The 15,913-nt window shown below is 35.3% G+C and overlaps 1 protein-coding gene across 1 annotated transcript in view; it reads left to right on the forward strand.

The window, feature by feature from the left end:
* LOC145693638 (EF-hand domain-containing protein 1-like) overlaps window positions 1–13,185 on the forward strand; it is a 64,647-nt gene extending 51,462 nt beyond the window's left edge. The window contains exon 11 of the mRNA XM_081769819.1: window positions 12,457–13,185. Within this exon, the coding sequence (XP_081625945.1) occupies window positions 12,457–12,821 (365 nt within the window). The 3' untranslated portion in view covers window positions 12,822–13,185. The remainder of the gene's footprint in view (window positions 1–12,456) is intronic.
* Window positions 13,186–15,913: the final 2,728 nt, after the last annotated feature.

The following is a 15,913-nucleotide window of genomic DNA, read 5'->3' on the forward strand; positions in this document are numbered from 1 at the left end:
AGAAATACTGTAAAGGTAATTGCACATAAAGAAATAAATAGTGTGTAAATTTTATTCGCTTAACACAGGTTTATAATACTTACGTTTACAACATTACAGCATTTTATTAGTGATTCATTTAACATGTACCAACACACCATAAGCCCAAAACTTTATTAATGTGTAATTTATGCGAAGAAATTATTATATATTTTTATGTTATTCTCTTTCTTTCTTTAAGGAAGAAGACGCACTACGAATGCCGGCTAAATTTTATATTACGCGATGCACCAGTATTAAACACACGCTATTTCGGCATCACACTTAACCACACTATAAATTGATGGATTTTGGGGGGGGGGGAATCATGTAATTATTCTTACGAAGAAGATTTCTTCATGCTTCTTGTTCCTCGTTGATCAGTCATTATTTAGCTTCCATGGAAATAATTACTTTTCAATTCCAAGCGGAATTCACCCTTTTCCTTGTACGAGTTCTTTGCTCATGCCTCGTTACTTACGTGATTTCACATATTAAACGTTGTCTTGGTATACGAACATATTTTTTGTGTTAAATTTATATTTATATACCTGCGCAGATTTAGCTTACTCTTTTTATTATCAAACTTAATAAATCTTCAATGATTGCGAGGCAAAACTTTGATATTTTTCTCGGGCATCACTGTAGTAGAACCAATCTAGACCACCATAACCACTTAGAGTACCTTTCGCGGCTTTTTTGCCTCAGCGTCAATATCTTTACGCTGAGCACACCAGAAAAGATTTTATAAATATTCATAATAAATATCCTTCATCAGAAATACAAATATCAAAGAGCGTTAAATAAGTTTGCAATTAACACAAAACAATTAAAGTGTTAAAAACAGTGAAGGTATATTACGATGGCATTTGAATTCAAGGGACTATATTTTCGATTGTCATAACCACTTTACACCTCCTTTATTCGGTGGACAGGAAGCACGAGTCATCACTCACAGAATTGCCAACTTATACAAAGATAAAACCAAAACACAGTTTGCGTCGACGAACAGTACATGAAGCCTCATTCCAATTCAGCCAAGAGTAACTGGGAAATTTAAAATGGAATGGGAGTGAGGGGGGCCACACGCTCACATATGGCGTGCGATATGGACGATGATCTTCTTTGAAGATTATCAGAACCCTGGGATCTTGCGTTTCCTCTTCTTAAATTTATTTTTCCGGTTATTATTCCTCTTGTTTCTTCCATTATTAACATTTGATTCATTATGATTCACTAACACTTTCCACAAACGTAGATGGGCTTTTATTTTATGGGCTATTTATTTTAAATGGGCTTTCTTTCTCTTTTTTTTTGTGTGTGTGTATATGCGAAAATATAAAATTACATTTGTTTTTATAAGACAAGATTTCAATATAAGTTGAATAATATTGATTATCTATTATATTTTCATTTTATATTATATACTATTCATATTCTATTTACTAACATCAACTAATATATTTCTTACACCATTACTTAAATTATAAGATTTCAATCTTTTTTTTTTTTGTAAGTATCTGACTCGTAGTATTACTCCTTACACTAAATATTCTTATCATACTAAACACATAAAATTTTCAATATTTTGAGAAAAATAACACACGAAATGCAAAAATAACCTTTTCATCAATATATGCTTCCTTATAACTAATTCTCAGAATAACTCCTAATAATGTAATATTTCCATTCTTCAAACCTTTAAAATATAACATTTAAACAGCACTATTAATTAGTTAATTAACTTTAAACACAATACAATAATACAATAACACGAATATATGAAATGAAATCTCTCATTCGTAAACAAATATTTAAAACATATTACATATTAAAAACTTTATTTCACACACTATTGAGTAATATACGTTTTGTCGAGATTTAATTAAATTTATCGGCGCCTTAAAGATTCACAGCTAAATTTTTACAACGTAATAATTTAGTTATGACTCTCTCTGATCACTCGACGGGATCTGCCTGGCTAAATTTCGAAGGAACCTACCCACAATGAATTATTTGTTCTACCTCCCCGAGATGAGGCCGAATTAAAGAATACAAGGTTAAAAACTTAAAATAATAAAGAATGGGATTTACCAAAATAGCTTACTCCGAGCGTTAAAAACATGTTACATTACCCAATATACATAAGGGGGGGGGGACCTCATCTCCATGACTTGGCATATTTCTTTGCTGGTTTTTCCATTGCTTTGGAAAAGAAATATCAACGGCCATCTGGAAGTCGCATAGCGGGTCACAGATGCCTGCATATATCATATGAAACGACTTTTTTTTTTTTTTTTTTTACATTCCTTGCACTTGTTCATTTAGTGCCACATAAGGATTCTGTAGATTTACTAACGCAAATTCCAACACATCGGATGAACACAAATTTTTACAGTACAGAAAATTCAAATACTTATCAATATCTAGCAATTTCTCCAATATTTTATGTATTCGTTGGTTATTACTTCTGGATTGAACACTTTGAGATAAACATACTGGTGTTGTAGTTAATGCATTGCAAAGAACGGTTTCAACACTACTTTCTAGGTCTGAATTTTTAAATTCGTTTGAAATTACATCATGGTACTTCTCAGAACTATGTTTTACTGCTAAATCTAACCAGATTTTACGAGTTTGTTTCGTAGGTTTCCACACCTTAAGTCTATCCACTGAATGTGAACCAATTGATTTACCAGTTAAAGGATCTAACAATTCGAACACCTTTTCTGAATTGGAGGGTTTGTTAACACAAAGATAGGGTCCTTTGAACACATTGAAAAACTTGGAAATTTTCTTGTCTGTTGCGGAACTTAAGTTTGTCTGTTTCAAAAAAACCAAATCATTCACCTGTATTTTGTGTTTACTCTCCTGTTGTGAGTTATACCTTTCATTTCGCTTTCGGATCACTTCTTTTCTCTTAAAATCTGCCATTACCAATTTATTGTCCCAACTTTCATTATCGTTTTCGTTCGTATCATTCGTAAAAATGCCAAAATGTTCGAAGATAGGTTTTTCAGCCTGTATGTTCAAATGTAAACTAGCTGGACTCGCGCCAAGACTGCTAGATATAGAATAGTTCAGCAACACAACGACTTGTGGTATAAATTTCTCCCAAGAACCATGATCATCTTTACAAAATAGTCTAAACAGCCTGTTCGTCTCCCGATGGATTCTCTCCACTGCGTTCGACGCCGGATGGTAAGGCGTTGAATAAAATATCTTAACACCATATTCCTCCATTTTCTGTTTGAAGTTTTTAGAGATAAAACAACTACCATTGTCCGCCAATATAGCTGAAGGTATTCCCAAGTGCACAAAGTACAATGTCTCCAAACATTTAACTACGCACTTCGTAGTAGCGTTCCGGATCGGATAAAGAACAAGGTAACGAGTAAAGACATCCAAAACTGAGAGTATAAATTTACACTTTGAGGGAGATGGCACAAGAGGTCCGATAATGTCAATCGAAATTAATCTCCTAGGGCCTTTCACCTGTATGGTTTCTAAAGGTCTCGCCGGGGGTCGAGTATCGACTTTAGTTCGTTTACACTCGAGACAATCGTTAATATAGTTCATCACGTCTCGCCGCATAGATTTCCAATAACAGATCTCGCTGATGAAGCTTACTGTTCTTTCGCACCCGAAATGTCCACGGTTATTATGCATTTCTTCAATAACCAGATTTACTAAAGATGGTGGGATGCAAATTCTCCAACTATTAGGAAAGTGAAAGTTCTTATACAACAATATACCATTTTCTAGTTTGTAAAATTTTTCTACATTTCTGTTTTGCATCTTACTATAGGGATCATTTGGTTTCTCTAGGAATTTAATGATTTTACTGTACTCAGGATGTTCCTTTTGTTTTTCGGTTAACTCTCCTGGTGTGAGATTTCTGAAGAATGATGGAAGTACTTCCAAATTGTTTATGTCCAAAATTTCACTAGGAGGAGCTAAAACTATCCTGGACAATGCATCACTAGCCACATTTTCACTACCTGAAATGTGCGTTATTTCTAAATCAAATCCCTGTAGTTCAAGACTCCACCGAGCCAAACGAGAGTTCCAATGGCGAATTTTATTCAAAAACACTAATGAGTTATGGTCTGTGTAAACATTCACGTGATGGCCATATAATAAATGTCCCCATTTACGTACGGCTGTAACGATTGCATACGCCTCTAATTCTGTGATAGTGAAATTTCGCTGTGCACTATTCAAAGTTTTACTGTAGAAACCAAGTATGTGTTTTTCACCGTTAACTTCTTGAAATAATATACTCCCCACTGCTACCAAGGAACTGTCTGTCACTAGACAAAAATCGTGATCTAACAGCGGATGATTTAACAACACTTCTTCAGCTAACGATGCTTTTAACTGAGTAAAACTTTGCTCACATTCGTCCGTCCAAACCCATTTTTTATTCTTTTTCAGAAGTTCAAACAATGGATTGGCTAAATGAGCGAAATGATATACAAATTTAGAACACCACTCGAACAAACCTAACACTCGCTTAAGTTCTTTTACATTTTTGGGACGAGGCAATGTTCGAATTGTTTCTACATACGACGGATCCTTTTTCACGCCTTCAGGTGTGACTACGAAACCAAGAAATTGAAAACTCGTATTGCAAAATGAAGATTTCTTTAAATTTACAGTCATATTGGCTTCTTCTAATTTTGTAAACAACAAATTTAAAATTTCTAACTGTTCATCAAAAGAAAATGTTGGTACAGAAATATCATCGATGTACGTAACTAATTTATCAAACAATGCATGACCTAAAACAACCAAAAGACAAGCCATTAATCCTACACCTCCATTTGCATATCCAAAAGGGATAGATGTAAATCTATACATTTTCCCATTCCATGAGAATGCCGTATAATCTCTACAATTTTCAGAAATTGGAACTTGTGTATAACTTCCTACTAAATCAATGTTTGATACGTATTTAGCACCCTGAAATTTTAACAACAGATCATCAATTTTATTTACCTTTAATTGTTTTATTTTTACATGCTTGTTCAAAACAGTTAAATCTACCACTACTCGCATTTTACTAGTGTTTTTCTTTGGGACGCAAAAGATTGGGTGTGAGTGGATTGACACACAAGATTCTATTACGCCACATTGTAACCACTCATCGATTTGCGAATCAATATGTTCTTTGAATTTATATGGTAATGTATACTGCCTTTTAACCAAAGGTTGATCAGTGTCTACCTTAATTTCATATTCAAATTTGGTACAACGTCCGGGAATATTTTTAAAAATTTTTCTATGTTTCAACAACAATTTGAACAATTTCTCTTTCTCAAAATCAGACAATTGTGCTTCCATAACCCTTTCCCGTATTTCTGAAATTGGAACAAATTCACTTTCAATTTTACTATCAAATGTATTACAAACTGCAGCTCTATCTAACGATTTACAATGCGATTTTTCGATCTCACAATCTATTTCTGAAATTTGCTGTGAATAGTAATCAAACAAAAATTTATCTTCGTTAGCAACTTCTAGATTTAACACTTTCATTTCTTTTTCATTACTACAAGAATTACGAACTTTATTATAAGCTTGATCAGAAAGAACAACGTGATTAACCCATTCTTTTTCTAATTTTTGTTTTTCACTGACCAAATTATTTACTATGGGACACTCTACATTAACTTTTCCAATCTCAAATAAAATTTCTGATTCATCATCGCTGTCGCTAGTAACATTCATTTTAGCTTCAATACCCACTTGAGATACAAAATTTACCTTCTTCTGTACATCACCTTTAGTCAGAATTTTTGTAACTTTCATGTTGTCAGCTTGACCACCTAGCATAGGTACGTTAACAATTTCTCCTTCCTTTTCAACCGTAATAGAATTATCACCAAAATCTATCTTTGCCTTGGATTGTGTGAGAAAATTTCTACCCAATAAGCATTCAGTATTCAAATCAGAGACAACTAGCACACGTACGTCAAAACTAACTTTCCCTATTTCAATACACAATATTGTTTCACCTTGCACCTGTTTCTTTTTCTTACCTGAAAAATCCACCAACAAAATATGTGGAGCTGGTCGCAAGTGAGGGTGTGATATTATTGACGCTATACGTTTCCATGTCTCTAACGACAAAATACTAACCGAAGCTCCAGAGTCACACAAGGCTACTACTGGTTGATTTAAAATATGTACTTTTATTTCAGCTGACCTAGCTTGGCTATTAAATTTCTGTTCTTCATCACTACTTTCAGATGAATCAGTGTCCCAGCTTACTACATTTACTACATTTTTTCCAATTACAATAAGCTCGCATTGCGAATCATTGAGTGCATTTTGACTTTCAGTACCAAACTTACCATTTACATTACCAACTCTGCCAACCGCACTCGCGTTGGAGAGCAACTTTAGTTTAAATGTTGATCTTTGTTTTGTGGAAACATAACTCTTGGGCCATAATACGGAAATTGTGGTGCAGATTGAGTATATGTAGACATTGGCTGTGTTCGGTTCATACCTTCATCATGGTTACTATTTACAAAACTCACTCTTTCGTTTTGATTTGAATTTTCATACTCGTGATCATCTTCGTAATTACTACGATTATTACCCTGACCTTCATTGCGATCATTATTCCTTCTGTAATTATTCTTACCTTTGTTCCAATGGAACTTTCTCTTGTTCGGAGTTCCCTTTCTTCTGGATCCGTCAAACTTACCTTTACCTGAGTTTTTGTGGTTTTCATTACCATAATTTCCCCTCTTATTAAAATTCTCGTAATTCCCTTGCACTTCGTCTACCTGATTGACACGTACAGTTCTACCATGAAAGTTGTTTCTATCGTTAGTATTTCTGCTGTCATAATATAGTGCTTCAAGATTTTGTATGGCTGTTAAAAATGAACTGAAATCTAAATTTGGGAACAACGCTAATTGTCGTCGGTAAGAAATAGGGATCAACTGTTTAATCGTATTTACGATGAAAGTATCCGGTATATTAGGTGACAAACCCCGTATCTTATTGAACCTTTTGTGAACGAAATCCGTAACCGTACCATCAGTTTTCGGATTGAACGCTTGCGATTGCAACACTGAGAGTTTGCTTGCGATGACTTGTTCAGAACCAAATTGAGCTTTGAATTCTTTAGTGAAATCTTTAAATGAACGAAATGTACCTAGTTTTGACTTGTACCACTCACGAGCGTTACCGGTAAAAATAAACCCTAATACATCTAAATATTGTGATTCAGGTACGTCTACAGCGTGCGCTGCGATCTTAAACTGCTCTAAAAACGAAGTTGGTGACTCATCATCTTCTAAACCAGAAAATTTCGGGAACATTTCGATGTCACCGTGACGCAATATTCGTCGTTTAGCCCTTTTTACGTCACCCCTATCTGATTTTCTTACTTTAATACGCTTCTTTAGTTTTGTTGTCTCACTAGCTGTCGAAGAACTACAATCTGTTTGGTTGTCACTACTAATTTCTTCCTTACTGCTGTATTTTGACTTATGGCTACTCCTATCATCACCGGATGTACTTAATCTACGCCAGTTACGTTCACTCCCCTCTCTGCTAGCATGTTCAGTCAGTGAGGTTAACTTCGTTTGGGTTTCATCTACCTTGATTTCTAACCCTGACAACCTGTCACCTATCAAAGCAATATTTTGGTTCATGCTAATGATATCAATACCGGGAGGGATAGTGTTCTGTGACAAAGTGTCAACCCTACTGTGCAATACAACAACATTTCTTTCTAACTTGTGGGTCGTATCACTTAATCCCACTAGCATTTTTTCTTTATTTTCTAAATTATCTTCAATCTTATTTACTGACCCCTCGATTGCTTCAATTTTCTCAAAAGCTCGGTCCGCCTTTTCTTCACATTTACCCAAATCGACCGTAATGTTCTCGAGTTCCTGATAATTCTGAACTGTTTTTCCCCATATTTTCTCACATTTATCATTAACTTTTTCATATTTCTCATCTATTTCTTTAGATATTTGTTCATATCTACCTACGCATTCTTTTTTGAATATTTCTAATTGCACCTCAAGTTTATCGTCGATCTGCTGTTTTGTTGCCTCTGAAATTTCTAACATCTTGTTTTCTAAGGAATCATTGATCTCAACAATTTTGCTTTCTAAAGACTCATTAACTTTTTCAATTTTGTTTTCTAAAGATTCACGTAAATTTTGCATTTCTTTATTAGAAGCAACACTTTTAGTTTCTAACGACTCGTGCAAAGTTTGCATTTCAGCTTTAATTGCTTCTAAAAGTGACTTAACGTTACTTGCATCCATTTTTCACAATTGCAAAAAAAATTTCTAAGTACGAGTCAGATACTTTATACCTTTACGTTTCTACACATAAATCACTACTTTTTACATGTACGGTAAAGGAGTTCTGTTCCTGTTTCGGAGCGCCATTTTTGTAACACAATTGGTTCGGTTCCTGTTCGGGCTAGCCATTTTTGTAACACGATTGGATCGTGTTGGGTTCGGTTCCTGTTCAGGGCAGTTATTCTTATGACCGGAAGAGTTTAATTCTTGTTCGAGCTAACCATTTTTGTGACTGGAAGAGTCTGATTCTTACCTGATCCCATTCGGGATAACCAATTTTTATAACTCCGCTGGAAACGACTTCTGTTCAATACGGCTTACCTGTGGTGGCTTTTAGCAATTGGCGTGAAGAAGACATTCGCAATACAAATAATGATACTACAACAGAAAGTGCGCAAACCTCCAAGTTGGATCTCGAACCAAAATACTATTTCATTGAGGTTGCGACTGCGAGTGCCCACCATCCTTACCACGCCTGCTAGTATCGGCGGAATAAGTGCAAGTCATTAGACATATCATCCAGCCACTCTGTAGTGATTGTGCAGAAATACTGTAAAGGTAATTGCACATAAAGAAATAAATAGTGTGTAAATTTTATTCGCTTAACACAGGTTTATAATACTTACGTTTACAACATTACAGCATTTTATTAGTGATTCATTTAACATGTACCAACACACCATAAGCCCAAAACTTTATTAATGTGTAATTTATGCGAAGAAATTATTATATATTTTTATGTTATTCTCTTTCTTTCTTTAAGGAAGAAGACGCACTACGAATGCCGGCTAAATTTTATATTACGCGATGCACCAGTATTAAACACACGCTATTTCGGCATCACACTTAACCACACTATAAATTGATGGATTTTGGGGGGGGGGAATCATGTAATTATTCTTACGAAGAAGATTTCTTCATGCTTCTTGTTCCTCGTTGATCAGTCATTATTTAGCTTCCATGGAAATAATTACTTTTCAATTCCAAGCGGAATTCACCCTTTTCCTTGTACGAGTTCTTTGCTCATGCCTCGTTACTTACGTGATTTCACATATTAAACGTTGTCTTGGTATACGAACATATTTTTTGTGTTAAATTTATATTTATATACCTGCGCAGATTTAGCTTACTCTTTTTATTATCAAACTTAATAAATCTTCAATGATTGCGAGGCAAAACTTTGATATTTTTCTCGGGCATCACTGTAGTAGAACCAATCTAGACCACCATAACCACTTAGAGTACCTTTCGCGGCTTTTTTGCCTCAGCGTCAATATCTTTACGCTGAGCACACCAGAAAAGATTTTATAAATATTCATAATAAATATCCTTCATCAGAAATACAAATATCAAAGAGCGTTAAATAAGTTTGCAATTAACACAAAACAATTAAAGTGTTAAAAACAGTGAAGGTATATTACGATGGCATTTGAATTCAAGGGACTATATTTTCGATTGTCATAACCACTTTACACCTCCTTTATTCGGTGGACAGGAAGCACGAGTCATCACTCACAGAATTGCCAACTTATACAAAGATAAAACCAAAACACAGTTTGCGTCGACGAACAGTACATGAAGCCTCATTCCAATTCAGCCAAGAGTAACTGGGAAATTTAAAATGGAATGGGAGTGAGGGGGGCCACACGCTCACAATGTCATAGTTCTTGTATACAAGCTAAGGGAAGAAAAGTTACGTAAGCTCTTAAGTCTTGTTCACATGCTAAGCGAAGAAAACTTACCTAATGTCATAATTCTTGTATGTAAGCTAAGGGAACAAAAGTTACCTAATGTCATAGTTCTTGTGTACGAGCTAAGGAAGAAAAGTTACCTAATCTCTTAAGTCTTGTACATATGCTAAGCGAAGAAAACTTGCCTAATGTCATAATTCTTGTATGTAAGCTAATGGAACAAAAGTTACCTAATTCTTGTATATAAGCTGAGGGAACAAAAGTTACCCAATTGTATACAAGATGGCATTAGGTAACTTTTCTTCCCTTAGCTTGTAATGATAAAATTAATTTTTACCGATATGACTTCTTCAATGTGGGATATTTAGGTATGCTGTTTACACGTACTGAAGAATTAATTATTAGTTTATGGTACCCAGCACAAATGGAGTTAATGTTAAAACTAAGTTATAATTTCTTCAATATTTGTCCAAATCACATTTCATTATATCGCAATTACCAATGCTGCTTAAACCTAAACCTTAGCCATAATGTATTCTTAAAAGATGCTCAAAATTAATAATTAATACCTAATAATTAAGATGTAGTTACATTTATGCTTAAGGGGACTTTATTTCTTTGTCTAAGGTGAAATTATTATTTAATATTATGGTTCTTTGCTTGAACTATAAAATTATTAGTTAGGCTAGGATTGGATACCTATTATTTGTAATGTAAATTGGAATACCTGAATAGTAATAGTTATGTTCTTGAAAATCAAAAGATTTGACGATATTCTACAGTATTCAGAAGAATCTGTCCCATAATTGACAATCCACGATATATTTTACTTACTGTTGTATATACAGAGTGTTTCAAAACAACACCGACAACGTTTAGGAAATGATTCCTGACACCAAGATAACACAAAAAGTATAGACCAACCTTTGTGCAGATATCTAGTTATTTCGGAGTTATTGGCAGCCGAACACATGAAAAAAATAACTTTAAAGGTCCATAGTTCCAATACTGTGGGACCTATCGTAGTCGAGTCAAGATTTCACTTAGGAAATAATATGTGCGCTATCCAAAACTACATGTTTCGGAATCCTGCGGCACTCACGCAACATTTTTGATAGAGAAAGTTTGACATATAATTTGGAAGAACTCAACAACGGTCTCCATAAAAATTGTTGTGGAAGTACCGCAGGATTCTGAAACATTCATATTTGGACACGGCATATACTAGTCCCTAAGCGAAGTCTTGACCCGGCTACGATAGGTCCTACAGTATTGGAACTTTTTAACTATGGACCTTTAAAGTTAGAGTTATACATATCGCGTGTTCTAAAAAGACACCCGCGGACCACAGAGCACTATTCTAGAAGTCAAAATAAACCTATATGCAACTGCGTCGACTTTCCAAAATTTATGTGGGTGCATGTCAAGGGCGGGACGTGTTAGGTTTTCAGGGAATATGATTTATTTTTAGTTAAAATCTTTTTAGAACACTGTCATAAAGGCCTGTGCTGTGATAACGTAAAATACACCGGTACTATAAGTTGGGTCCGTCCTAGCTCAGTCTGTAACACTGCTGACTTAAATGCAAGAGAAACGGGTTGAAATCTGGTTTAAACTAAAAATCTTGTGGTTGCGGCGCACTCACAACATTATTTGTGTGGGTGCCGGAGCCCCGGAGCACCCATGTAGTCGGCGCGCATGTTTATATATATCCGACTTAGTTTTGTATACTCTGGACGCTAATTGCGCTATGTGACAACGTCGCAGATAAAAAAACATAGATTAGAATCCATCAAATAATTACATCGATTCTTGCCAGATGACAGGTAAAGTCAAGTAACTGTTTGATGGATTTGTGGAGCAGTGGTAAGGTTCCAAGTTAATATGCGATGTTGCCAAGTAGTGAAATTTGATTCCCCATAGCGGCTGAAGAAAGCCCCGTAGGGCATTCTATCATATACATTTCTATTTATTTTGACCTGTAGAATAATGTTCTGTGCTCCGTGGGTGCCATTTTTAGAACTTCATATATGTACCTCAGAAGTAGGTACTAAAACTACGACAACGATGTTAATTCTTTGATAGAACACAAACATCGCAACCATAAACAATATCAAATCGTAGGAGGGTTCAGTTGTATTTTTCTGGATACTTTTCGTCAACATGCAACTTACTAGCTGCAAATAACAACTTATAGAATGCACACCTAGATACCATCCCATCACTCCAGAGCCGCCACTGTACGATACGTAAACTTGATGATGAATCTTGTTCTTCGTATCTAGTATTAGGAATCCATTTCTTAGTGTTGTCACTTAGTTTTTTTTTTTTTTTTTTTTTTTTTTTTTTGAAACATTGTATTATTGTATGTCTACTTGTCTATTAATGTGTATCTGCAATTGTAGGTGCTGTGATCGAAATATTCCACCAACCATTTATCATCACTGGGATCGACTTATATTCGTATCGCTACATGCAAGCTAACCCTGAGAAGTTTACTCCAGAGATCATGGAGAGTGCAAGAAATTACTTAGCTCGCGAGGGTTTGTTGGGTGATGACATTGCAGACAAACAGAAGAAGCCGTACATTTGTGGCAGAGGCGTCGAAGATGAGCCTAGTCCTCCAGTGCTATGTGACAAAGACATTCAGGATGTCATGCAAGAACCACAACTGTGTGATTTATCAAGACAAGAAAAGCCATCTTTGTATCAGAAAGAAGATCTCAAAGGTTGTCCGGAGCTTTGTCCCGAAGGTCGTATCGATGCATAGGTAACATTTTCGTTTGATTTTTTTTTTTTTTTTTATCTCCATCAATATTTAAGGAATTTATTTTTTATATTAATATTTTGACGTCAGAAAAGTTGTGCATTGCATTGAAGAATTTTCTTCGAGATGAAAATCATCAATATGGCTCAAAAGATAGGATTTCCTTCTGTAAATTTATACATATATTTCAACATATATATTTAATATGTCTTTTTTCATCGTGTATATATGGTATTTTAGAATTACTTAAGCTGTAAACGTGTGTAGATTTCTAAACACCGTAACATTTTATTTTTAGAAATTTATGTACATATGTTGTTTATTTTAAATACAATACTTTTGGCTAATTATGTCATACTAAATGCATGTTCATATTTTAAGAAAAGTATATTGCAAAAAGTCGATTTAGTGTATTTTAAGATGAACATACTAACGTTTTATAAACTTCCATTTTTATTGTATACATCTTCATATGGATTTTTGTGTAACTGTAAGAGAAAATCTTCAGAAAAAAATAAACTATTTTGTGCAACCAAATTATATTATGAGTTGTAATCAGAGGCGCCTCCTGAGGAAGTTACTCTGCTTATAATTAAACTTCTATCGCCTGAAATTAAGAGAATAGGGTCATCTAATATATTAATTGTTGTATGTAACAAATAGTACATTAAGAAAGTTTCCTTTAACCCAGTGTGAAATCCCTGACGAGCCGCCTCTGGTTTAACGGAAAAATAATTGTCGAAAGATGATATATATATCTCAAACAACGCATAAGCTTTCACATTCATTTATTTTCAAAACTCGATAGAGCACAAAACATTTTTTTTTTTTTTTACAACAATCGCATTTTTGTTTTTATTGTACAGTACATAACCTCTATCGAGTTCTGACAAAACGTTCATGAAAATGAAATGAAATTTTTGAGTTTTAAGTCCCACGGTTATACCGGTTAGGCTAAAGGAGACGGTGATGATGAGTAATGAATGAAATGGTGGAATGAAGAAAGTGGGAGGAAACGGGAGAATCCCGAGAAAACCCACGCACACAGTGTTTGTCCACCACAAAGTTCACTTGGCGGGGGTCGGGATCGAACCCGGGACCCCAAGCACAAAACGTTCATGATTTAGTATTCTATGCACATGGCACATTTCGATATTTCTAAATTCTGAATTCACAGCTCTATTGGTAGCTTAAAAAGCATACCTCCGTTTCTCAAAATTTGCTCTATCGAGTATTGAAGAAACGGTCCTTATATATATATATATCTTAGGAAACTTTCTTAATGTACTATCTGTTACATGTAACAATCAGGCCACCTATTAATGTGAAACAGACACAATAGTGTATTTTCAGTAACTCCTTCCTTATGACACTAGCAAGATGGCGGAACATAGTATCGTTAATGAGATATAGTCAAAATCAAAAGTCATAATTTATCCTTAAATTTTAACTTCTGTGTAACTAAAATAATGTCTCAAAATTGATACATATGAAGTGTGTTCAAAAACTATCGAAATTTATTTTTTCCCGCGTAAACCAAGGAAACGCGGAAGACTTTCCTCAGCGTATATGTAGAGGGGACATTCATGTGCAGCCGTGAATTTTTTTTTCCCGCCCGCACAAAGCTTCCAGTCGCTGGCAGTCGGCCAACGAGAGAAGACGTGTAGTGAGCAGTCAGATTTTTAAATCTCAGAAACATTTCAGCAGCAATATTGCATCAAATTTTGCGAAACAGCTTGGCAAAACTTAAGCGGAAACCATTCGATCGGAACGGTACATTCAATTTTGAACAAGAACTTGGACACGAGGAGAATGTCCACGAAATTTGATTCAGGCTTTCATCGCCAAACACAACATTCCTGTGTGTCGTCAGGCTTTCTACTTACCCGACATGGCTATGCATGACTTTTGGTTATTTCCCAAGCTGAAAATGCCATTAAAAGGGACTCTATTTGAGTCAAGAGAAGACATCATGCGGAATGCGACGCGACGACACGGTTGCTCACCATTCCAGAAACTGTGTTCCAGAAGTGTTTTCAAGAATGGCAGCCGCACTGGAAGAAGTGTGTGCGTTACCAAGGAAACTACTTTGAAGGGGAATAGTGCTTTGGATTTCCAAATCAATAAATGTATTTTTGCCAACTAAAAGTTCCATATTTTTGAACATACCTCGTATATCAATGAATAGGTGACATCAAATTCAACAAAATGGGTATGGGTAAATACCCATGCGTGGTATTCGAAAATATGTTTTTAAAAAAACATTTTTATGGCGGTAAAAAGTAGATCGTTTGTTCCCAATAATTAGCAATTTTTATTCAAGGAGGTTGATATGTATACCATTCAGGAGGTTGACATGTACGCTTAATTGTAGCAACGCTCAGCCGTGATGTATATAGCAACACAAAAATTGTAAAGCTACGAAATAAAGTCGACAGCAGATTCTTTTTTCCTCTAATCTGTTCTGAAACACTGACTTGCAGGTCCAACAAAACACAGGCCATCGAATGCTTTGCCACTGACAGAAAATGACACAGCATTCGACGTCAACAACTAGACGACAAAACAGAAGCAGTGAACGAGAATGCCCATATCAACCCAAGAATAAATTAGTTGTTTTTGTATTAGCTGCGTGTGACCAGGTCACAAAGTGCCATCGACAGCTCAGGGTTCGAGCGAGGACAACGTACGTTAAAATCAGCAAAGCTGAGGTCGTCACAGGACCTCCGAGAACGACATCGACTCATGGTAATAACCACCACGTGTGTGGATATCACGTCACCAACAAACTTTAAAGGAACTCTTGTTTACGTGAGTTTTGGTCGGAAATCACAGTTCGATACCAAGAGGTGGTATTAGTCTTAGGACAGATGTGTGTGTGTGTACCGTAAATAAACAGTGACAGTGTGTGTGCGTGTAGCAAGGAGTATTTGCAACATGAAGACAAACTAAGGTAGTTGCTAAAATATTTTAGTGTACCCCAGTATTGGACTGGCCAAGTCCTTAAAGGTCCCCTTACATATATGTATAAACTTAACACGTCAGTTGCAAAATATGATAAGTGACAGAATCATATTTTCTGTATTGAGTAAATA

Source organism: Thermobia domestica, chromosome 8 (genome assembly GCF_964235325.1).
Source record: "Thermobia domestica chromosome 8, izTheDome1.hap1.1, whole genome shotgun sequence".
Lineage (NCBI taxonomy): Eukaryota > Metazoa > Arthropoda > Insecta > Zygentoma > Lepismatidae > Thermobia > Thermobia domestica.